The sequence below is a fragment of the Vombatus ursinus genome, unplaced genomic scaffold, assembly GCF_900497805.2.
Source record: "Vombatus ursinus unplaced genomic scaffold, bare-nosed wombat genome assembly UNPS02005000.1, whole genome shotgun sequence".
Lineage (NCBI taxonomy): Eukaryota > Metazoa > Chordata > Mammalia > Diprotodontia > Vombatidae > Vombatus > Vombatus ursinus.
In genome coordinates this window covers 13,082-38,983 of record NW_020944778.1, presented here as the reverse complement: position 1 = coordinate 38,983, position 25,902 = coordinate 13,082, and the positions used below count along the sequence as shown (strand labels likewise).

General features: G+C 36.7%; 1 protein-coding gene across 1 annotated transcript in view; it reads left to right on the top strand.

Moving 5' to 3' along the window:
- Nucleotides 1-25,407, top strand: part of LOC114028805 (C-1-tetrahydrofolate synthase, cytoplasmic-like) — a gene marked incomplete at its 3' end in the record, with an annotated part of 30,221 nt that extends 4,814 nt beyond the window's left edge. The window contains exons 4-17 of the mRNA XM_027843104.1: nucleotides 447-500; nucleotides 2,199-2,335; nucleotides 2,473-2,573; nucleotides 6,712-6,848; nucleotides 7,481-7,598; nucleotides 14,376-14,503; nucleotides 17,168-17,265; nucleotides 17,421-17,594; nucleotides 18,914-19,050; nucleotides 20,942-20,988; nucleotides 21,734-21,841; nucleotides 21,977-22,051; nucleotides 23,566-23,668; nucleotides 25,331-25,407. Of these exons, the coding sequence (XP_027698905.1) occupies nucleotides 447-500; nucleotides 2,199-2,335; nucleotides 2,473-2,573; nucleotides 6,712-6,848; nucleotides 7,481-7,598; nucleotides 14,376-14,503; nucleotides 17,168-17,265; nucleotides 17,421-17,594; nucleotides 18,914-19,050; nucleotides 20,942-20,988; nucleotides 21,734-21,841; nucleotides 21,977-22,051; nucleotides 23,566-23,668; nucleotides 25,331-25,407 (1,494 nt within the window). The remainder of the gene's footprint in view (nucleotides 1-446; nucleotides 501-2,198; nucleotides 2,336-2,472; nucleotides 2,574-6,711; nucleotides 6,849-7,480; nucleotides 7,599-14,375; nucleotides 14,504-17,167; nucleotides 17,266-17,420; nucleotides 17,595-18,913; nucleotides 19,051-20,941; nucleotides 20,989-21,733; nucleotides 21,842-21,976; nucleotides 22,052-23,565; nucleotides 23,669-25,330) is intronic.
- Between the last annotated feature and the right edge of the window lie 495 nt (nucleotides 25,408-25,902).

Here is a 25,902-nt window from a genome sequence, read left to right as displayed (position 1 = left end):
AAAGCTAGCATGGAAAAATTAAAGGAACACAATAAATCTGAAATATTATGGGGAAATAAATGGGTAATTGTATGGCAGTGGTTCTCAAACTTTTTGGTCGCGTGATCTTTTTACCCTCTTAAAAAATATTGAGGACCCCACCTGAAGAGCTTATAGACTATATCCTATCATTGTTGACCATATTAGGAATTAAAAGTGTTAGTATTATTATGAAAATAGTTTTAACTTTGTGGACTGCTTGAAAGTGCCGGGTACTCCCAGGGATCGGTCCGTCACTTTCAGAATCACTGGAATGCTACAAATTCCTTTAGAACATAGGAATTTAATGCAAACAATACCTTTTAACCTATATCTAGTCATAATTACCCAAGAAATACTTCTCTCAGTCCTCCCACTTTTCTAGCTAGTTAGATCATTAAACATGTTTTACATTTTCATTCTTACAGATTGGAATCAGAGCCACGCATATTAAATTACCAAGAAACTCAACTGAGGCAGAGGTAAGCTGTTGGGTTCATGTGGAACAAACCTTCTTATGGTTCCATATCATGGTTATGATTTGTGACATTTTCAGGGCTAAGGGGTTTGTGTGTGATAGGTACATACCTTGCCCCATATTCAAGGCTGCTTACTTCAAAGGAAGAGACCCAGAATAAGTGGTGTAATCCTGTGATGCAGGTGATTCAACACACATCTATTAAGTGTCTGCTGTGTTTAGAGCATTGTGCTAGTAACTAAGGGAAATACAAAGAATAAATACCTGACCCCTGTCCTCATAGAGCATACAGTCATCACATAAAATAACTCAAATACATAAGAGGTACAGATAAGCTAGTTCTACATAAGAGGTTCTACATATGAAATTACATAAAAAGTTTAATATCTATATTGAATCCATTGTTTCTTATAAATCTCCTTTCCTTTACTCTCAAGGGGTAAATTCTATAATCAGACCTTCATACTTGGAGTATGGAATGTCTTCCTAATTGCTGTCCCAGCTTCTATTCTTTTTCCCCTCTCTCATTCATCCCCAGCACAAGTGCCAAAATTACCTTCCTCAAACACAGGTCACTTCCCTACTCAACAAACCTGTTTTGTCTCTAGAATAAAATACAAACTTCTGTTTGGAATTTAAAGCACTTAGCTGACTTTTCCAGGCTGGTTTGATATTCCTGCCTTCATCTCGTCTCCATTCCAGCCAGACTGGCCTGCTGTCCTATTCCTCATCCATGACATTCCGTCCCATCTCCGTACCTTTGCACAGGCTGACCCTCAGGCCTTGAATCCATTTCCTCCTCACCTCACCTCTACCTTTTGAATCCCTAGTTCCCTTTAAAGCTCAGCCCAAATGCCGTTCCCTACATGAGGCCTTTTCTGATCATCCTGGCTGCTAATAACCCCCCTCCCAAAAAAATTTACCTTGTGTCTGTTTTATGTATTTATATGTATATTTGTTGTCTCCTTCTATAGAAAGAAAACTCTCGGGGCAGAAACGATGTCGTTTTTGCCTTTACAAACTTTCTTTTAGTAGATTTTTAATAAATGCTTTTTGATTGTTTGGTAGTAGGCACTTAATAAATGCTTATTCAACTGACTTGTGAACAAAAGCATTCCATTAATAAGAAATAAAAATAAGCTCATAACAGGGCCCTAAATGGCTGAGTAAGAAGGAAGGCCGAGAAGCAGAGCAACGTACTGATCAGAGAACCAACCTCAGTGTCAGGAAGACCTGGGTTCAAGTGTTATCTCTGATGCATTAACTGTGTGCCCTTGGACAAGTTACTTAACTTCTCAGTGTCCCAGACATCTCTCTAGAACTATAAAGTGCAGAAGTTGCATTCTTCTATCTAACTATCTGCATTGGTAGGAGCTTCTTCACTGAGAATGCCTTACAACAATGAAATCACAGATCTAGACCATTTATCCCCAGCGGTTCCCATGCCACCTCTCCCACCCACTACCTGCAAACCTTTCTTTAACTGCTGCCTCAACATACCTCTCTAGTATCTAGAGATATTATTGGGAGGTGTTTTGGTCTAACAAGAAAGTTATATGCAGGACCTATGTGATAGTGGGTTTTTTCTTTGAACTCTCTGAACTAAAACTCTTAGAGGGGAAATGAGGTTGGATATGTTTTGCCTTACAATAGTCTCCATTCCTACTCTCTACCTTCTTTAACTTGTAAAATTTGTTTTTAGGTTTTAAAGTGCATCACATCTTTGAATGAAGACCCTACTGTACATGGACTCCTGGTCCAGTTACCTTTGGATGCAGAAAAGACCATTAGCACTGAGCTGGTGACAAATACCATCGCTCCCGAAAAGGATGTGGATGGGTGTGTTTGACTTTTTGAGTCACTTCATTTTAAAGCTGTTGTATCTTTAAAACATGTATTGGTAACTCAGGGAAGCTCCATACCAATGTTTAAATTGCCTTGTTCTCACTCATTCTGCCTTTAGTTTAATGTTTCAGTTTGACTAGCGTCAGTGCTGGGAAGCTTGCTAGAGGTGACTTAGAGGATTGTTTCATTCCCTGTACACCTAAAGGATGCTTGGAACTTATCAAAAAGACAGGTAAGGCTAATTTTTCAGAGCCTCCCCTTTTTTATCGTCTTTTATTAATGTTTATACTTTCTATTCATTGATTCCACGTAAGACAGCATGCATTAATTTAAGGACCTTTTCTGTACTGGGTACTGCTGGAGAGCTTACAAAGTTTATATAAAAAACATGCTTCCTCAAGCTTGTATGTATCATAACCATTGGAAATCTGTTTGTTTATGACAAATTAAAATCTTTGTTTTAATCTTTTAGAGTAATGGATTCTTTTATTTAGTTATCTGTAATTTTTTTTATTGGCTTTACATTCATTCATCAGTTAGTCACCAAGCATTTATTAAGTACTTATTACATGTCAGACACTGTGCTAAGGGTTGGGTAATACAGAGAAAGGCAAGAAATTGTTCCTGGCCTTATGAAACTTACATTCTAAAGGGAGAGTCAACATGTAAATAGCTAGATACATATAGATACATATACAGAACAAATGGAAGGTAATTTTTTTAAATAATATTTTATTTTTTTCCCAATTTACACGTAAAAACAATTTTTAGCATTCATTTTTTGAGTGCCATATCCTCTTCCTTCATCTCTTCCCCCACCCCAGACAGTAAGCAGTTGATATAGGTTATACATATGTAATCATACAAAACATATTTCCATATTTATCACAACTTTTAATATTTAGGTTGCATATCCATTTTGAGCTCTTTGTATATGGCTTAAGATATTAATTTCTAATTTAGTTGATTCTAATTTCTCTTATCGTACTTTGCAATTTTCCCATTAATTCTTGTTAAATAGAGAGTTCTTGCCCATGCAATGTATAATTTCAGGTTTATCAAGCACTGTGGGTTATTGAGTTTGATGTTTCTGAGACAAAATAGTGTACTATATAGCGAGCTAGACTTGGAGTCAGGAAAACTCATTTCAGATCTTGCCTCCATCACTTACTAACTCTCAGCCTCACTTTTCTCAGCTGTAACTTGTGGATAATAATAGCACCTACCTCTTAGGATTGTTGTGAGGATCAGATCAGATACTATATGTGAAGCACTTTGCAAACCTTAAAGCACTATAGATATATAATGCTTGTATTTATAAGCTACTGTTCTTATCTAATCTATTCCACTGATCTATTTGGTTTTTTTTTAAGTATCAAATAGTTTCTTTATGATTACTGCTTATTGTAATTAATTTGTCTAGTTTCATAAAGAAGTACATTGGAAACAGAAGTAATTTTGTTTCCTCTTTACCTATGTTTATACCTTTAATATTTTTCTTTGATCTTTTTGTGAGTGCTAGCATTTCTAGAACTATGAAATGAAAGGAATCAGAAAGGGAGTATCCTTGACTTACTCTTGCATTTATGGGGAAAGCTTCAGGTATTTCTCCATTGCAAATACTTTGGTTTTAGCTATGTGCTTTTGTGGTATTCAGAAAACTGCCCTTCCTTTATATTTTTAAAACTTATTGCTGAAAATGCTTTAGCCTTGCATACACTTTCCTATAAATCAAATGTTATATGTATAAGAAGTTATTTACTATTTAAAGAAGTTGGTGCAGTCGTATCTTATATGGCAAGTTTTATTTGACCAGCTTTTTTTCCCCAAGTGTAAGTGGTGCTTGGTTGTAACTGGCAACAAAAACTCAAGTCTTATTGCCATTTATCTTTTAGGACATTAATTTTTTCTTCCTTACCTGTAGTTTCACTGATGTAGAGAAATTCTGGTGAGGAAACTCCCTGCTCCTGATGCAACATTTCTGCAGCTCAATAGTCTTGGTTTCCAGGGTCACAGAGAGATTAAGTGATTTATCCAGAATCAGACAGCTAGTATGTATTTGAGGTTGGATTTGAACCCAGATTTTCCTTACTCCAAAGTTAGTTTTCAGTCTGCTAAGCTGACTCTAATACTTAAATTTCCTGTCTAAAATTAATTTACTGTCAATTAGAGAAGCATAACATAAATTGCACATGAAATAGGTCAGCTGTTAGTTACCTAATGTACTGATTGAGTAATGCAGGTCACTTACACCTGAATCATGCTTTGAAACCCCTTTTCTAAATATTACAGTGTATGAGAATGTCTTTTATGTTTCTATTTCAAAATATCTCCTCTGGTTTGGCCTATCAGAAATTCTTGGAGATACTCTTATTTCATGGATGGTCCATTTTTCCCCCAAAGGATTATACTTTGTTTAGCCAAATATTTTATTCTTGATTGTAAGCCTTTGTCTTTTATATTTTGGAATATCATTCCAAACTCACTTCTTCTGCAAAGTGGCAGGTGCCAAATCTTGTATGATCTTGACTTTGGCTCCTTGGTATTTGAACTCTATTTTTTGGCGATTTGGTGATTTTTTGGTGATTGGTAGATTCTTTCTTTTTCCACTTTGCTTTCTGGTTTTAAGAATTCTGGGCAGTTTTCATTTATAATTTCTTGATATACGGTAGCAAGACTTTTTTGTTGGAGAGATAGTGTCATGATTTTTCAGAAAGTTTGGTAATTTTAGATTAGCTTTCTTTCACCTATTTGCCCGGTCAATTGTTATGATATTCAATTTTTTTTCTTTTTTTTTACTTTGGTTTTTTTTCCACTCATTTTGTGGTTTTGTTTTAATTTTTCTTGTTTCATTGAGTCATTTTCTGTTTGATGTTTTCTAATTTTCATGGTATTTAGTTCTTAGAAAAGGTTTTCCATCATGTCTTCTAAGGGGTTGATGCCTTATTTGTTGTAAGGTTGCTCACTTCCTTGGGTTTAACACCCCACCTTGTGTCTCTGTCCAAGGTATTTCTTCATAATGTTTGTTGGATTTCTTGGTTTGTTCATATTAACTGTTTCAGGGTCTCGGTTGGGGACAGGGAGGGGGCGTGTTCTATGCTTGGGTCAGACACTGTTCTTGCACTCCTGAAGGGAATGAGCAGGCCTCACCTGATTCCATATGTGGTGAACAAGATTAGGACATTCCCCCAAGGGATTCCAGTGCTGCCCCAACATTGGGCTTTGCCTTTCCCCTTACTGCCAAGCCCAGGGGCATACTGCCAGCACTCCTACCTAAACTACTGTGAGGACTCCCTATCGCCACATGACTCTGGTCTTTCTCCCTGCCTTAGGTGCTGCTATAGCTTTTCCCACACTGAGTCCCTACCAGAAGACTTTGGGGTTGCCCCCAACTGTTCTTTGGTCAGGGCTCTTCTCTTGCCAGTGGGCTGGAGTGGCCCCTTCCTAGGTGGAGGCCACACTATTCCTTTCCAGTTGCCCAAGTCTGCTTTGTACTGCTCTCTTGACCTGTCCCAGCTGGTCCATTTCAAGGTTCCTGCAGGATTTTGTCAGTGCTTCTGTGCACTCATAGGCCTGGTGCAGGACTCTGTATGTGATTCTCCTTATTTTACCAGATAACGGGACATTTTTAGTTTTGGGGAGATGTTTGTTGGGGGATCTGGGCTCCTATGGGTTACCTCACCTTCCTGGTCTCGGTTTCCTCCTCTGCAAAATGAAGGTGTTAGACTAGATATAAGATCCCTTCCAGCTCTGAATCTCTGGACCCTTCTCATTTTCCAGCCATAGCCTCTGCCCAGACCCCCAACTTCAAGGGAAATTGGGCAAGGAGAACTCTTAACACTCTTCCAGTATATCGTTTTCCTTGAAGTTAAGGAAAATGAAACTACATACTCATTAATCTAATAATCTTTCTCTGCTTTCTGTCTCCCTTTTCTCCCCTTCTCTCTCCACCCCCCCACCCCCCCAGCTTTGTTGCTTATAACTTTTGTTTCTTGTAATTTAGTCTGGTACCTTCTTCCATTTAGCTGTTTAGCTGTGTGTCAAGTTGTGTTTTTTTTTTAATGTATGTGTGTGGGTTTTTTTCCCACTCTGCTATGACTCAGTGAATGGATTTTGCTTAAGCTGCTTTCAGAAAACCCACAGCAAGAAGGAGTGCATGTCCAAGTCTCAATTTGTTACTCAAACTTAAAAGCAGAGAATTTACACCCAATAATGAAGGGAGGTGAAGAAACTTAAAAAGTTTCTGACTTATGATAGAAGCCCATACGTGTACACTTATTCCCTCTGACCCAAGTAAAATATAGGTAGCATTATGAACAAAAAATTCCTCTTGCCTCTGTGTTTGAGATCGATTCTGGGGTTTCTTTCAGGAGTACAAATTGCTGGTAGGCATGCTGTGGTGGTTGGACGTAGCAAGATTGTTGGTGCACCAATGCATGACTTGCTTCTGTGGAATAATGCCACAGTGACCACATGCCATTCAAAGACTATCCAGTTGTCTGAGGAGGTAAGATCTTCAGGGAATAGTGTATACCTAAGGTTTATCAGTGTTAGCTGTCCAAAGGTGTGCTATGTCATAAGGGTGCAGGGAATTGGATGTCACAAAGTAGCACTTGGACAGTGGCAGTTTGTTTTCTGACTACACTGAAATCCTTAGCACGGAACAAGAATAACTTCTAATGTCTTTGTGATCATAGGCAAATGTCTAAATCAAGATGTTCAGCCAGATTTTTGTATTCATAATAAGATGAGGCTAATGCTTCTGTGAACAGAGATGTGTCTTGTAGAATTGAAGGAGATAAATATCAGAAATAGCTTCACTTGGGATTTTTAGTAATGAGTCTTTGGCTCATTTGTAAGGCTTTCCTCTCAACCTCTCCCCTCAAATATCCCCAATAAATTTCTTTCACAATGTCCCTACAAAGAACATGGTCGTATCCCTATTTTATAGATGAGGAAATTGAAACCTAAGAAGCTAAGTGACTTACAAGGCTTGTCTGAGATAGCTTAGAGGAAAAGACAAGATTCCTGATGTTATCTTCCCATCCCAATGCCCTTTCCACTTCTTGACTGCGTTTCTAGTATCAATTTCTATTTACTGCTATGATTGTTTTTGTTTTTCCCCCCTTTTTTTGACAGGTGAATAAAGCTGATATTCTTGTGGTTGGAACTGGACAGCCTGAAATGGTGAGAGGAGAATGGATTAAACCTGGAGCTATAGTAATAGACTGTGGAATCAACTATGTTCCAGATTGGTGCTCCACTTGCTATTTTTGGAAGTTGGGGAGGGTAAAGGAAGATCCTTTGACTCATTGGAAATAAGCCAAGAATGTACATGTTGAATGGAATGGTGATGAGTGAACTATTCTAGAACTTGTGCCATTTATGGACCTTAATGTGATGGGGAATGGGAGGCAGTAAAGATGTGATTTTTAGATGACGTTGATGAAATCTAGTCTCACTGAATAAATATACAGTGTAGCATCTAGGCTTTGTTTCAAGTCTTAAAGTGAAAGATAATCTTCTTTTCCCCTTCTAGTCTTAAATATGACTATTAAATTGCTAAGAAAATTAGTCACTGTCAAGTTTTCACCATATTTAATCTCCCTCCCACTCTCTCACCATGCTTTTAAGGCAGTAACTCATAATTGATAGCTCCTTTTTCCTGCAGTGCAATTACCTAATGGATTATAAAGAAATTGCTCTCCTACAACTCATCACTTTCTCTGCTTCCTGATGATATCGGAGTTTCTTCTCTTTAAGATCTTATGTCCTCTATATAACAAGATTTCAGCCTTTGCCATTCTTCACCTTTATCCTTTGTGAGATGCAGAGAGATAGAATAAGAAAGGTAATAGATGATGGCTGGTTATTCTTGTAGGTTATCATAGAATGTTTACTTGAACTTGAAGCTTTTATCTGTCTTCCCTACAATCTGCCTTTCTTAGAGAATAAATATGAATAAAACAAAAACAGCTCTTTCTTACTGTTGTTCCTCTGTGAATTGTTATTGTTAGGTTAGAACATAGACACACATAGTTGTCTACAAAACTGGTTCTCATGTTGCATGAGAAAGAATAAAAAATGTGACAGAACAATAGAGTGAATGAATCCAAAGGCTAAACTTTCCAAATGTCCTTTTGGATAGATCCTTGTCCCCTACAAAGTGATGCTCATGTCTTGGTTCTTATTTTAATTATTACTTTTAATATTAATTTATTAATTCATTTAAATAATTAAGTTAATAGTAATTTGATTATTACTTTTACTTTAATTATTACTTTTGTAGTACATTCAAGGGATAAAATAACATTGTCCTACCAAAAACCCAAGCAGCCTCTGCCAATTGAAAGTAGAAGAGAGCAGTTGGGTTAGTGAAAAGAATGGAGACTATGCCATATAAGGATCATCTGATGGAACTGGGAATGTGTATCCTGTAGAAGAGAAGACTTAAAGGGGATATGATAGCAATTTCCAAGTATTTGCAGGGCTATCATGTGGAAGAGGGATTAGACTTCCTATGTTTGGCTGTAAGAAGCCAAACTAGGAGTCAGGAAGAAGTTTCAGGAAGGCAAGTTTCAGTTCCATGTAGAAAAATACTTCCTGATAACTTGAGCTATCTCAAAGTAGAATGGGCACTGGTCTTCTTGCTGGGAAATGGTGAGTTTCCCCTCATTGACTAGGTCTTTAAGCAGAGGCTGGAGGACTTTTTGTTGGGGCTGCTCTAAAAGGGATTCTTCATCTTGTAGAGGCTGGATTAAAGGGCCTCTAAGGACCTCTCCAAATTTTAGAGGCTGAAATTCTGTGAAAGCTTCCACATCTTCACGTTGAAAAATGGCCAATCTGGTAGTCATACCTTTCCTAAGGCAGTCAAAGAGCTGAGAGAGAGATAAGACTATCATAAAATTTAGCCATTCTGGAGGAAAATTGAGATTTGTGATTTGTACAGTAGGTTTTGGAAATTGTTGAGTGGTTGCTATGCTGGATGTTATTTATTGAAAGACTGAGAGGGCTACAGTACTTCATGAAAACAGGAAAGCAGTCTGTAAGCCCACCTTATTATTGGACTAAATCTGAGAGTACAGAAAAAGAAAAGTTTGAAGTGAATCCAAAAACTAAGCTATAGGTAGTAGTTGACTATAACATACTGCAGTTTCATTAATTGGAAATGTTACTCTGAGCCTTTTAGCTTAAGAGATCCAGGAATAAGTGTTCTTTCCCAGTTTACTGCTCAAAAACAAACAAAACTTCTCACAATCTAAAGCTTTCACAGAAAGTTCTGGCTGTTGTGAAGGTAGAGAAGCAGCAACAGCAACATCCCTTATATTTGCATGGTGTCTTATCCTTTTAAGAGCACTTGCAATTACATTATCTTATTTAGTTCTAGAAACGCTTCTGTGAGTTTGGTAGGGGAGGTGGCATTTGCCAGCATTGCAGAGGAGGAGGCTATAAAGGCTGAGCGTGGATTAGCCATGTCAAGACACAAGACTCCTACATCAGTGCTCTTCCCAATATAGCCTTCTTCATCCCTGGAGAACTGAAAGCAAAGAAAAGTGGTGACTGAAACAAGATTACATGCAAATGTTGGAAGGCCTTGCTCACAATGGTATTCCAGATTCTGGCTCTGAACCTTGGAGCTGCAAAGTCTAGACCTTCCCCTTTCCTAGGAGAAGCAGTGAAACTGAGTGTGGGAGGTGCCTTGTGTGAGGGAGTGTATGGTGTATCCTTTGCTTTTGTTCTTCCAAATAGCTATTCTTTGCTGGTAAGATTTGTAGTTGTTCTTGGCATCCTTTTGAGGAGAGTGTAATTACATTCTTTGCCTTTTGCATACATTTATGGAGCTGCTCATCTTTGGAATTGGATGTTGGATTGTTCTTCAACTCACGCAGGGAAGCTTAACAGAATGCTGGCAGTTGCTATAGAAACGGAATCTGGCAGCTGTGACAGGGTTCAGGCTTTGTGCACCTAAAAACTCTCTTTGTAGGCCGTGGTAAATTAACATTTTAAGAAGGGTTCATTATGGAACTGTTAATTGGCCTAAAGAATAAAGAACAGCCTTGGTTTTCTTCAATGCCTGGTGTCAGGCAAAAGGATTTTCCTGTTAGTCTATCAAAGCCTAAGCATTTTATTGTTTTTCCATCTTTTTGTGTTTGTTTATTTTAATGATTTAGCAACTACCATTTATCTTATTCTTTTTGAAGTTGAAAATAGCAATAGCTTACCATAGCCATAGCAGATTTTTTTTTAATTTATTTTTTCTCCCCAGTTACATGTAAAAACAATTTAACATTTGTTTTTAAAACTTTGAGTTCCAAATTCTCTCCCTTCCTCTCTCCCCACCCCCCTTCATTGAGAAGGCAAGCAGTTTGAGACAGGTTATACATGTATAGTCATGCAAAACTATTATTCATGTTGTGAAAGAAAACATAGACCAAAAAACTCAAGAAAAATAAAGAAAGTTAAAAAAAATTCAATCTGTATTCAGGCACTATCAATTCTTTCTCTGGGGATAAATAGCACTTTTCATCATAAGTCCATCAGAGTTGTCTTGGATCATTGTGGTTATTCACAGTTCAATATCTTAAAATATTGCTGTTTCTTTGTACACAGTACATGTCACTTGGCATCAGCCATGCAAGTCTTTCTAGGTTTTTCTGAGAGCATCCTGCTCACCATTTCTTACGGTACAATAGAATTCCATCATAATCACATTCCACAGCTTATTCAGCCATTTCCCAATTGATGGACAACCCCTCAACTTCTATTTCTTTGTCTCCATAAAAGAGCTACTATAAATATTTTTGTACATATAGGTCCTTTTCCTTTTTGTTTTTTATCTCTTTTGGGATACAGACCTAGTAGTGGTATTGCTAGGTCAAAGAGTATTCTTGGTTTTATAGCCCTTTAGGCATAGTTCCAAACTACTCTGCAGAATGGTTCAATCAATTCACAACTCCACCAGTAGTGCATTAATGTCTCATTTTTCCCACATCCCTTCCAACATTTCTCATTTACCTTTTCTGTCCTGTTAGCCAGTCTAACAGATAGGAGGTAGTACCTGAGAATTGCTTTTATTTTGCATTTCTCCAATCAATAGTGAGTTAGAGTATTTTTTCGTGTGGCTTCAGATAGCTTTGATTACTTTAGCTAAAAAATAACCATACTTTTTGATCATTTATCAATTGGGGAATGGCTCCTATTTTTATAAATTTGGTTCAGTTCTTTATATGTTTGAGAAATGATGCCTTTACCAGAGAAACTTGCTTCAAAAAATTCTTTCACAATTACTATTGCTAACTGTATTTCCCTCCATCCTATTCTACTCCCTACCTTTATTCTATTCTCTCTCTCCTTTCACTGTCCCTCTTCAAAAGTGTTTTGCTTCTCCCCCAATCTGCCCTCCCTTCTATCACAAACCCCCACTCCTGTCCCCTCCCGCTTTCCTGTGGGGTAAGATAGATTTCTATAGCCAATTGCGCATGTATATTTCCTCTTTGAGCTATTTCTGATGAGAGTAAGGTTCACTCACTCTGCCTCACCTCCCCCCTCTTCCCCTCCACTGTAAAAGCTTTTTATTGCCTCTTTTATGTGAGATAATTTACCCCTATTCTACCTCTCTCTTTTCTGTTTCTCCCAGTATATCCCTCTCTCACCCCTTGATTTTATTTAGAAATCATCCCTTTATAGTCACACTATACATGTGCCCTCTCTCTATATATACTCCTTCTAACTACCCTAATAATGAGAAAGGTCTTATGAGTTACAAATATCATCTTCCCATGTAGGAATGTAAACAGTTTAACCTTATTAGGTCCCTTGTGATTGCCCTTTGCTGTTTACCTTTTTATGTTTCTCTTGAGTCTTGTATTTGAAGATCAAATTTTCTATTTAGCTCTGGTCTTTTCAAGAATGCTTGAAAGTCTTCTATCTCATAGAATGTCCATTTTTTTCCCCAGAAGGATTATACTCAGTTTTGCTGGGTAGGTGATTCTTGGTTGTAATCCTAGCTCCTTTGCCCTCTGGGATATCATATTCCAAACCCTCCAATCCTTTGATGTAGAAGCTGCTAAATCTTGTGTTATCCTGACTCTGGCTCCGTGATACTTGAAATATTTCTTTTTGGCTGCTTGTAATATTTTCTCCTTGACCTAAGAACTGTGGAATTTGGCTATAATATTCCTGGCAGTTTTCCTTTTGGGATCTCTTTCAGGGGGTGATTGGTGGATTCTTTCAATTTCCATTTTACCTTCTGGTTCTTAGAATATCAGGGTAGTTTTCCTTGATAATTTCTTGAAAGATGATGTCTAGGCTGTTTTTATTTTATTTTTTTTTTGATCATTGCTTTTAGGTAGTCTAATAATTTAAAAATTCTCTCTCTTGGATCTGTGTTGCAGGTCAGTTTTTTTTTCCAATGGAATATTCCACATTGTCCAAAATTTTTTTGTTCTTTTGGTTTTGTTTTATCGTTTGTTGATTTCTCATAGGATCATTAGCTTCCATTTGTTCCGTTCTAATTTTTAAGAAATTATTTTCTTCAGTGAGCTTTTGGACCTCCTTTTCCATTTGGCCAATTCTGCTTTTTAAGGCATTCTTCTCCTCATTGGCTTTTTGGACCTCTTGTACTATTTGGCCTAGTCTGTTTTGTAAGGTGTTATTTTCTTCAGTATTTTTTTTGTGTCTCCTTTACCAAGCTGTTGACTCATTTTTCATGATTTTCTTGCATCACTCTCATTTTTCTTTCCAATTTTTCCTCTACCTCTCTTACTTGTTTTCAAAATCCTTTTTGAGCTCTTCCATGGCCTGAGACCAATTCCTATTTTTCTTAGAGCCTTTGGATGTAGGAGCTTTGACTTTGTTGTCTTCTGATTGTGTGTTTTGATCTTCCTTGTCACCAAAGTAAGATTCTATAGATTGAGGGTTTTTTCCCCCCTCACTGTTTGCTTATTTTCCCAACTAATTACTTGACTATTTACCTCTGGTAAGGGAGGGCTCTGCTTCCAGTGTGGAGGGTGTACTACTTCAAGGGTTTTGTGCAACTGTTTTCAGAGATACTTCTAGGGACCTGTAATTTTTCAGTTCTTCCAAGGTGGCATGATCTAAGGAGACATATTTACTACTCTCTGGGCCTCTACCAGTTGTCTTGTGGTCTGTGAGTGACCATAAACATCTTTTCTGCCCTGGAACTGTGAGGAGTGTCTCTCCTCCCCACCCCCCACACTTCTGCCACAAGCTCTGGCGTACTGATGCTCCTCCTCGTTCTGAGACTGCCACCCAGTACTGGGACCTGGATCCAAGTATGTACAAACCAACAGAGTTCTTCCTCAATGCTAGCAAAGAGACCTTTGTAATCTTCTTCTGATCAGTTGTTCTACTCCTTTACCATCTGTGGGATGAGAGCTCTAGAAACAGCTGCTATAACTGCTGATTCAATGATTTCCAAGGCCTGCTCTGGTTTGCTGTGGCTGGGCTGTGATGGCACACCTGCGTTGGACTAAGCTGTCTTTAGCATCTATGGGCAGAGGGGTCTGGAAACCACTACTGCTGCCAGGGATTCAGTCACCCCAAGGCTGCTCCGTGTTTGCTGGGGCCTGGCCTGTACTGGACTACACTCCTCTCTCACCCTGGTGCAACAGATCTTTCCTGCCAACTTTTCAAGTTGTCTTGGGCTGGAAATTTGTTTCACTGTCTTTTTGTGGGTTCTGCTGCTATAGAATTTGTTTAGAGTCATTTTTAAAGGTATTTGGAGGAGTTTAGTTGATAGCTCAGGTGAGTCCCTACCTTTACTCCACCATCTTGACTCTGTCTCCCTATCTTATTCTTTAAAGAGGAAAAGGGAATTATACCTGGTAGGACCCAAGATCTTAAGCCCACTTAAGTTTCTAGTACAAACTCTCAAATAACTGTCACTCTATCAGATACTACAGGAAACACAGCTATGAAAACATTGGATGAAGAGCTAAAAATTCATGAGAATTTGGTCTGGGTATTTCCTTTATCTGTAAGGATTTTTCTCTTTTTAAAAATTATTCTGTAGATAATGGAAAACCTAATAGAAAAAGAGTTGTGGGGGATGTGGCTTATCATGAAGCAAAAGAGAAGACTTCCTACATCACGCCAGTTCCTGGTGGAGTTGGACCCATGACTGTGGCAATGTTAATGCAGGTACTTCCATTTGCAAAAAAAAAATAAATAAATAAAAAGCATTTTATGTAATAACAATCAGTACAACAGACAATAGTTGTTTGTCATATCCTTCGGTTTCAGAAATGTTTGGAGAATAGACTCAGAAGAGATAAATAAGTATATTAGCCTGGCAGAGAAATTTATGTGGAGATGAAGATACATAAACATAGAGCTAAGTATCTGTTCTAAAGGAGTAGAGCCATGGCACAGATGATCTCTAAAATTATTTATATTTGATTTTGAAATGTGGATCGCTCACTTTCTCAACACATCCCAACCGTGAATGGAGGGAGGCAGCCCAGGAGTCTGTTGGTTGGCAGTACTGAAGCCAGGCTGGAATGAAAACTTGCTGAAATTGAGGCACAATTCTTTATTGTGAGGTAATAGAAAGAACACTAAATATAGAGTCGAGAGATTTGGGTTCTTGTCTTGGTTCTTCTACTCACTCACTTTTTACCTTGGGAAAATCATTTAAGCTGTCTGGGCATCTGTTTCCTAATCTATAAAGTGAAGAAACATGGCCTCTAAGATCCTTTCCAGTTCTAAAATAATGTAATTCCAAGAATCTTGGGTCTGTCCACCATTGAATCAAGCTAGGTGGGAGAAGAGAGTGTGGGGGTGGGTGTTTTTATAAATATTCTTTGCCTCCTAAAATTAGGTATAGAACAAATGATTTTAGGGGTAGAAGTGAGGCATCCATTATGTTATACAACTTGTACCTCTTTTTTTATCCCCTACCTAGGATAGATAAGGTGTTTTGATCTTTTTACCAGACCCATGATTTCTTTTGAATAGGGAACTCCCAGGAAAGTAAGTCCCTCTACTGATGAAGTTTTTCAACTTTGCAGTCTTAGATTGCTGCTTGGAGAGCAACTGAGAAGTTGTAGCTATGCCATAGTCATGTTACAAGTCTGTATCCAGAAGTGAGACTTGAATTCAAGGCTTCCTGACTTGTCAGCTCTATCAGCTAAGCCATGACTGCAGTAATAACAATAGCTGACATTTATATTATACTTTAACACTTACGGTGCAGTTTGTATACATTATATCATGTAATCATGAACCCTGTGAGGCAGGCATGTGGGTATGTTAACCCCTTTATGCAGTTGAAGAAACTGAGGCTCAGAGAGGTTATATGACTTAACCAGGGTCATGTAACTACTAAGTACTGGAAAAAAATTCAGACTTAGGCCACCTCTGCCTCTTAAGTTCAGTGTTGTTTCTATTACACCTGGTTGCATTTTTTTTAAGGCGTCACGGTAACTTCATAGAAATTGCCTAGTTCTATCTCTCTTATGGGCAGGTGTATTACAGATGAGGAACTTGAGGGAAAGAAGCCCAGTGACTTACCCTAGGACCCAGTGAATGACAGAATTAGTATTATAACTCAGATCTCATAACACTTACTTAGCTCACTGTTAAGCTACTTGTTCTTGCTTTTTCACAGGTATAGGATGTCCCAAAAAGTCTTAGTGTAGTTTTAAGCTTAATGGCTTAAAGAATATACTGGAATAGACAATAGCTAGTAAGAGTAAATAGTGATAAAAGATGATTACTGTGCAACAATTTGAACACCATTAAACGAAGCAGCATAATGAAGAACAGTGTTCCAGCAGTCAGGTGACATCATTTCAAATCCCACCTCTTGACAGTTAATAGCTGTGTGACTATGACCAAGGCGCTTAACCTCTATAAGCCTCAGTTTCCTCAACTGAATAATGGGGATTATTACCTATAACACTTAGGTTTTTGTGAGGGACAAAATGAGATAATTTTGTTTCATTACTACAATAAATCTACAATTTCCTCTGACAGGGTATATCACTGCCCATCCATGCCTCCCCATCTTGTTCAGTTTATACCTTTATACTTCAAGAATTTGACTCTGGAGGCCTACTTGTTTTATGATAATAGATGTAAAACAAAATACTTGTAAACATTAAAATCCTCTATGTCAGCTATCATTATTGTTGTTGTTGTTGTTGTTGTTATTACTCCAAGACGTCTTTCAAATTTTTTGAGTGTCATTTGCTTTTAATTTGGGCTTTCCATCATACATATGACTATAGTATGGTATATTGGAAGATAGCATCCCTTGCCAGTTTAACAGATTGTACCATTTCATTCCATTGAGATCTTTAACTTTGTTCTGTGGGACCTTGCTTTGTAGGGTTTGTGTTATCAACTCAAATAGCTATATGGGCAAACTTTAAAAAAAAATTCTGACTGCTTCCATAAAATTACAGTATCTCACATTCAATAGATGCGTTTAGGGAAAGGTAGGAGAAAGTTTTTGATCATTTAAGAGGGAATATTTTTTAAAATTTCTAATTCACAACAGAATAGAAGGAAGGTTAGAAGGGAACCTGCAGTGAGGGTGATGTAAGTTAAAACTAATTTAACTTTAGCATATATTTTAAATTATGAACTTTATGTAATAGATTAATGGTTTCACATACAATCACCTTTTTTGTCCTTTGTACATGGAAATGTTCATGTTGCTGATTTTCTAGTTCCTAATTTTAAATATATGTATACTTTCTGAAAGGTATGCCAAAAAATGGAGCATCATCACTTATGAAAATCAGATAATTACTTCCTTTTGTGAGGTTATATTAATCTTTTGTGTATGTTTTTATTTAGAGCACAGTAGAAAGTGCAAAGCATTTCCTAGAGAAATGTACACCAGGAAAATGGAACATCCAGTATAACCATCTTAGCCTCAAGACCCCTGTTCCAAGGTAATTTTACTGCTGACATTAGAACCACCTATCCTGAATTATGTAATTAGTATATGTGTATGGTATTTCTAGAAGCAGCTTACTCTGAGGGGAAGTCTATTATTAAATTGACTGAATGAAGCACCACATAAAATTTCTTCCACATTTCTTTAAAGTGACATTGAAATATCACGTTCTTGCACAGCAAAGCCCATTGGTTACCTGGCTAAAGAAATTGGCTTACTCTCTGAAGAAGTGGAAATGTATGGTCAGACAAAAGCCAAGGTTCTGCTGTCTACCTTAGAACTCCTGAAACACCAGCCTGATGGAAAATATGTGGTCGTAACGGGGTATGTTTTTCTGATACATGTTACCAAGTTGATTGATAACTCAAAATCAAACTATAGATTTTTTCCTCTTTTTTTTTATGAACTTTGTAAAATATCAACATATAGCAACATTTCATTGACTCCTTTTTTTCTGTTTTAATAGCATTCTTATTCTTCCCGGCCCTTCCCTGCATCTCCCCTGCCACTCCCAAATGAAAGCCCTTCCATTGTAAAAAAAACTATGAGCAAAAGAAATTTACATGTCAATCATGTCTGAAAATATAAGCTTCATTCTTCACCTACAATCCATTACTTCTCTGCCAGAAGTTAAAAAGCATGTTTGATAATCAGTCTTCTGGAGTCATTATTGATTTTTATGTTGTTCAGAGTCCTTAAAACTTTCAAAGCTGTTGTCCTTTACATTGTCATAGTCATTGTCAAAATTGTTCTGGTTCTGCTCACTGCATTCAATGTTAGTTCATGCAAATCTTCCCAGATTTCTCTTAATCAGCCCCTCTTGTCATTTTTTACAACTCAGTAATATTCTGTTACACTCATACATGAGAATTTGTACAGCTCCCAGTTGATAGGTCCCGGCTTTGTTTTCAAATTGATGCTCTAAATATTTTTTGTACACACAAACAATCTTTTCCTTCATTTCTTATCTCTTTGGGGTATGTTTCTAATAGTTCTTGCTACCATTTCTAATGCATACAGATTTCCTAGCCTTCTATGACATGGAGGAAGAGATGGTTTATTTTTCAAGTTAATTCGTCTGCCCTCATTTTATAGATAGTGAACTATCTCTAAGGAGATGAAGTGGGGACTAGAATGTAGGTTTCTCAACTCCAGTTCAATGCTTTTTCCATTCTACTTTAGTAAGAGGAACATAGAGGTTAAATGGAAAAACGGTGATCTTTATCTAATTTGAGGCTCAACCAATTTCCTGTACTAACAGATAGACCAATGACTGTGGTTTCTGTTGTCCCCAAATAGTGTAGTGGCTACTTAGTGAAGGGTGGAAGCAAAGTAGGACATTGATTTAGTTTCATAGTTTTAGGAACTGTATCAGATCCCTAAATGGAAAATGGAAATGATGCCATCTTAGGCATTTCTTTCTCAGATTTTTTTTAAAATGGTAGAATTATTTCATGATGACAGTGGGGTAAGGTCTCTGTGTCAGTTTTATTCTTTATACCTTTTATTCTGTATTTCTTGTACCAAAACAATTATTAAAGTTTCAGTAAAAAATTCAATGAAATCCAAGTACTGTAAATAAATTGATTTCTTTTGTTGTTGGTTTTTTTTTTTCCTCTTGTTTTTTCATTTTTATATTAAAGAATAACCCCTACACCTCTGGGAGAAGGAAAGAGTACAACCACACTAGGGCTGGTTCAAGCTCTGGGAGCACATCTTCACCAGAATGTTTTTGCTTGTGTTCGACAACCATCTCAGGGCCCAACCTTTGGAATAAAAGGTATTCGTTGGTCTTTGATCCTATGGTCGGTGAGAACCTTCTCATTTCATTTGATTGGATTTTTGTTCCCTGCAGTAGAATGCTTAGATTCTGGCTAGGCCAGGTATCTTCTGATGGTTATAGGAGTTCCAATGTAGTACGATTATTAACCTGCTCCAGATGTAGTTTGGGTGAGGGTTCTTGTCAGATCTTTAACAGGATTAGTCCTATTCCTCGCCTACTGTTGCGGTCAGTACTACAAAAGGATCCTCTGGAATTCTGTTTATAGGAAGTAATAACTTATTGCTCAATGACATGACACTCATTTTATATACCTATGTGTAACATTAATGTAGTGCGTCTGAGGTGTTACAAAATACTTTCCTAATTGCACTTTTGTGAGATGGGTAATATTATTTTCTCCATTTTATAGATAAGGAAACTGAAATTCAGGCATTTGTCCATGGTCAAATAGTTAAAAGTATCCGAACAGTCATTTGAACTGTGGTCCCCCAGTCCCAAGTCCATTTATCTTTCCACTACATCCTTCTGTCTTAGTTAGTTGTTACTTATCTCTAATGAATGAAAATGAGCTCTAAGCAGGATTTGTACACTTTTCTTAAAAACTTCTCTCAACATAATTGCCATATACTTCCAATTATAATTATAAGAGCAGAACCTTTTACTTTCAGCTTTTAATTGGCTTCTAATACAACTCTTGTTAATTACTAATATAATTTCATCTTTGCTTGTATGACAATCTGTTTAATGTAGCAATTCTCATTAACACTACTCAATGCTCTTCTTAGCTTCATCTCTTAAACATTTTTTATTAGTTTATTTACCTTTCAATTCTGCCTTTACCTCATCTTAACCTTTCCTTAAAAGCATCAGCTAACATAACTAGAAAATTTTGTTCTCTTCTTTTTAAGCCTTGCACCTTCCTATTTGATTTCTCAGACTCATTTGTCATCTTTTCAGTGATTAATGACTGCTCTAGCTCAGATATCCCTTCTTAGGCTAAATCCTTAGTATGTCACAATAGTTTGTCTTTCTTATTGATCCGTGTTTACAACTGAGAGACCTTTGGATCTAAGCAAAAATATAGCAGTAGTAACATTTCATGAAAGAGCTTCCTATGTCAGCATATTTAGAGAGGTGTTTTCTCTATGTTTCTGTATCCCTTTCCAACATCATTATGGCATTTGTGATACTACTATTTTTAAAATTTTAACCACTTTGAGTGAATGACTTTCCAAATCTTTTATATAATTCCTTGTCTCCTTTATATTTTTAAAAATTTCTTCAGCAAGCAGTTAGCCCTGACAGCTTAATGATTATTCCTTCCCAGTGGAAGGGATCTTCTTCCATTGTCTCTGTCCATTTGCCCTTGTATTTTTGAATGAATTTTCTTTTTGTAAGTTCTGCTGTCTTTACTTCATACCAGTTCCTTTTTAAGGGGAAAAAAAACATTAGTTCATTTTCTTGTGGAATTGTTTAATCTAATTGAAGAATATTAGCACTAAAAGGGAACTTGGAGAACATCTACTCTAAGATACTAATTTTACAGTTGAAGGAACTGAGGACCAAATAATTAAGGAACTCTTAACTGAATGCTTGATTTTTTTATTAGGGCTTATTTAGTTTTTCTCAAAATTGGTGCCATTGGGGAACGTATTTCCAATGCTAATATTATTTTTACTTTTTATAAAGATAAAGGGCTTTATTTTAATATTCATAAATGGAAAGCAGATATAATCATGAACAGATTTGTCCAAATCATTGCCAAAAATATATAGCCAGCTGTCTTAATTGATAAGAAGTTTCAATTTCTTCTTTTTTTTTTTAATTTTTAAGAGAAATTTCAGTATAGCTGCTGATTAGATACGCTTATTTTTGACCTGACTTCTAGGTGGAGCTGCAGGAGGGGGCTATTCTCAGGTTGTTCCAATGGAAGAGGTAATTTTCATTTTTCTTGGTTTTCTAAAACTGAAGCTTTTTTATTTGGCAGGTAATCTCTTTCTGTTAGTATGTGAGCAATTTGCTACTCAGCAAAACTTCTTGAAAGGAAACACTTCTTAATTTGTCAACTTGTTGCAAACTTATTTCATTCATATGCGTGGCCTTTAAGGGTTAAGGATGTCTTTTGCCTAAACATTAATTTTTAAAAGTTTCTAAGCCAGTGAATGAACTGGATCATGAGATTGGGAAGGAGACCTTTATATATATTTATAAAATATAAGAAGATATCAACACTCAGAGAATTTTAAAATGTTGTGTCTCAAGCAAAGAGTAAACTAGTTCTTAAATATACATGAGTTGTGTTGAAATATAACTACCTAGTGAAATGCTAACAACAGAACTTTATTACTCACTTATGGGACATGAAAGACAAATACAGTTGAATTTTTTAAATGTTCCTGTAGCTTACCCTAACAGCATATGTCTTTTCTGAGTTCTGGACCATGTTATTTAGGAAATGCCACATTGACCATGTTTGGGAGGGGTTCTTTATGTGGGTAGATTATTGGTAATTTTTTTTTTCATTTTCACAAGTTGTATGGAGTATTTTCCCAGTAACTATGATCTGTTACTATTCTACTGACTTTAGCATAGTAGTTGGTTCAGTTGCCACAGACTGCGTGTTATAGAAATAATGGGAAGTTGGAAAATTGATGTGAAGAAAAAAAATTTTTTTTTTTAGTTCAACCTCCATCTCACTGGTGACATCCATGCCATTACTGCAGCTAATAATTTGGTTGCTGCTGCTATCGATGCCCGCATATTCCACGAACTGACACAGACAGACAAGGTACGGTAGAATATTTAGAAAATAAAACTAAAGATCACCTGAATTTGAAGTATTGTTTATATGGCTCTTGGTGGTGATAATATGCATAAGATGATGCTTTTGCCTTTAAAAGATCTATTTCTTCTTTTCTTCAAGGCTCTCTTTAATAGTTTGGTACCTTCAGTCAATGGAGTGAGGAAGTTCTCAGATATTCAAGTCCGTAGGCTGAAGGTAAATTTCCATTTTGTTTTGTGATTTGAAGGAATCGTACTGGGGTAGGAAAAGGAAGTGAAGCTTCTAATGGCCTGTTGTTGAGTCAGTCATTGTCGCATCTACAACTGGGGTTCTAAAGACCTCATTTTACTTAAATGATGCTGTGACGGGGACTGGTGTAGACTGTTAATGATTTCAGCCACAAATTTCAAGCAGCCAGATCTCAGATGAAACATATATGATCTCTGTACAATCTCACCAAAAGGAGATTTTATATGCTAAGGCTAATAATGCTTTTACGCTTACAGCACTTTTCACTTTTTTTCAGTGTTCTCACATCCTTTATTTTGCGTGCTTCACAACCATCTATTGCAGTGGGCGTTGTCTCAGTTTTACAAAAACAGAAATTGAGGCACAAAAAAATGAAGTGTAATACCTAAGACTGTGCATCAAACTGTAGTCAGGGCCTGCACTTAGGTCTCCTGAGCCCTAGACCCAGATTTTTTTCCAGTATAAAAGCAGGAGGCAACCTGATACCTCTCACTCAATTATTTGCATGCTTTTTGACAGCTCTTAGCATATCTGTCATCTGTGGTCACAGGGTCATAGATCTAGTTAGAGCTAAAAGAAACACCAGAGGCCATAAAATCTAGACTCTGATTTTAGAGATGAGGAGCCTGAGTACCAGGGACAGTTTAGTCTTCTGTCCAAGATTGCACATAGTAAACATTAGAGCCATACAGGGTCTTTGAATGAATGCCCCCTCCTAATTGAGGGATTTGATATGGATATTGGTATGTCAGCAGCAAAATCCATGTGATTCCCGTGTGAGAGACTAAAGATAGGTAAAATTTATTTTTTAGATATTGTGGGCTAAAAATCAGGGAGTGTAGTTTTAACTAAGAAAGTTTAGTTCCTGTCTGCCACAAGATTGGAGCAAAGGAAAACAAATTCTTTGTTTTTCGAAACAAACAGGGATGCCTCTTAGGCCCTCATAGCTATGAGAAGGACTCAATAGGTTGTGCAGTAGTTGAATGAAGTTGGTTTGTTGAAATGATCTCTGCCACATTAAAAAACTTGGCAAATTGCTCATACTGTCAGTATGTGGGTGTTTGGAGGCTTTGGGTGAGTGAGGTTTGTGCATGTGCGTGTGCGTGTGTGTATGTGCAGGTTGGAGAGGGAAGTGGAGCTGTGCTTTCTAGATTTTATTTACTGAATATTTTAGAAAAGAATCACAGGAGGGGGGAATGTTTTCTAAAGGAATAGATGCAAATGTATAATGATCAGTAATCTGAAGTAGGTTTTTGGAGTTTAATCAAGAATAAAATTTCTGTTTTAAAAATAGTTTGTGTTTCCCAGTTGATGTTGACACCCAGTCTAATAAACAAAACTGGTCTTCTGGAGTTTGTCATCATTCTACTGACTTTTCTGACTTAGAAATACTATTTTCATCTCTTAACTTTGCTTGGAAAGTATTTATTTTCCAAGGAAATAAAGATTTTATATATGTTTTTTCCTTCCCACATTTCCAGAGACTAGGAATTGAGAAAGATGACCCTGCCACCTTAACAGATGAAGAAATAAATAGATTTGTGAGATTGGATATTGATCCAGAAACCATAACCTGGCAAAGAGGTATCAGAATGATATACCATTCTAGTTTGTATTTCCATTTAAGCCAAGAAAAGTAAATGTGTGCGATTTATAATGTTCCTTTGACCTTTGTGTGAGTCACAGCCAGCATAAACATTGCTAGGCTCAAATAGCCTCTAAAGTTATGTATGTTGCCCTGATTTGACTGGTCCTTGTTAATCAGCTGTAATCAAGAAATACTTTGCTTGAATGGTTGAGTATTCTTAAATTCCAGATGTTCTGTGTGAATTGAATGAGGGTTCCCGGGAGAAATTTCATTCGTAAATATAAGATAATTATTCACCACTTTTGCTTTTTTATTTTAAAATGTTATGAATTGTTGATATAGTAAAGGTCATTTAGAAGAGAAAGGCTGGCAAGATGATATGAGAAAGCAGAGGTTTTTCTCAGAATTCAAATCTAGTATAAGTGACTTTATTTTAGTTGCAGTCTTTGCTTGCCTAATCATTTTTATCTCATTTTATTCAACTATTATTCCAAACTATGAGGTAGTCTTCAAGTCTCAGTAACTTGGTGAAATGTGAATACAAAATATGCCATTTATTGGTGAGTTGCCTGACTTCTTCGTATGGCCCTAATCTTTTATGTAAAACTACCATGACCTAGAATTTTGTTTGATACATTAGCCAATGTCCCTTTCTTCCTCCTCCTTCCCTTCCCCCGTCCCAAATAAACACCTTTTACATTTACCTAGTGGGGAAAATTTCTCTTAGTCATGACTTTTTGCAAACTTAAGCCAAAATCATTGACTTTTTATTATTGCAGTTGGCCCAGTGACTACTGCTAGGTAATGACAATTAATGTGATTGTTTTAATGTCAGAAACAACATTGGGTAGTTTTCAACTCTCTGTTAGAATAACTTTGAACAGATGGCACAATGACTCATCAAAGAATATTCTAAGGATTACTTCTGAAATTTAGTTTCCCGTTCACTTTAGTTTTCTGCTTTATGTGTAATTCATACTTTCTGTCCTACAGTAGAGGTAGAGAAAGGAAAGGATTTGAACACACCATAGCGACCACCAGTCCCATTGCTGACTATGTTTAATTAGGAGAAATAGTAAAATTCAGAGACACAGACCTTCTTAACCAGATACATTGATAAACTCCATATCTTCATAGGATATGTTACTGAAACTATGGTCATGAGAACTCCAGTTGCTGACACCCAATTCTTTCCAAAATGCATTCATTTTTGCCTGGTTTATGACCTGTTGTAACTTTTTATCATGGTTCCAGAAACCAGTCAACCATTATAGATTGGCAAAATAGATCTTTTACTTTGGAAAAAAGTAAGCTAGTCTCAGTTTGCATTAAATGTGTGATATATTTGAGGGCATAAATGAAAACCTATTTCCTGTGAAAATATTTAATAAAAATATTTCTTAGGGGACTCAGTTCTCAATTTTTGTGAGCTGAATGAAACTTAGCATACTACCTTACTTAGCATTTTGAATTTTATTATTATTTAGATATTTCTTTCTGATTCCTTATTCCATGTTCTCTTGTGTTCCCAATAGGCCATGAACTATTGATTGGATATTATTCATTGTTTGATCATAAAATTTAAATGGTATCTTAAAGACATAACTGTTTGATTTTTTTAATATTACTTTTTCTTTGTCTTCCCCTTACTTTGGTAATGTTAGATACCAATGACAGATTCCTAAGGAAAATCACAATTGGTCAATCACCAAATGAAAAAGGACACACACGAACGGTAACTACTTTTTCCTTTTTCACTTCAAGTAAAAACACTTGTATGAATTAAGTTCTACTTCCCTTCCCTTCTGTCCCCTCCCCCACTTCATACCCACCCCTGTTTGAACAAATGCTTCTTTTGCCTTCTCACTTTTAAAATGAAAGTGAGTAGGTGTGTGTGGAAGAGAGCTCTGACAGCTTTTGCAATGAATTTCCATTTACCACCTGAAAAGTTTTTCCCAGAATAGTAGCATGAAGATGGATAATCTCAAGTGAATATCTTTGCATGTCATTTGCTTATAACTAACTTTTAAAAATTAGTTGTATATTCCATCAAATTAGAGAGCTTCAGTACTTAAGAGTTGAGTGGACACTGTCATTGAGTGTAACAACTCCTTATGTGGGTCTGTATTATTAGATAAGCCATAACTACTCGCAGATCACTAGTGTGCTTCACTGAAATTAAGTATTCCTCTAGAAATACAGTCTCTTTGCTTGGGCCAGAGAACTAGAT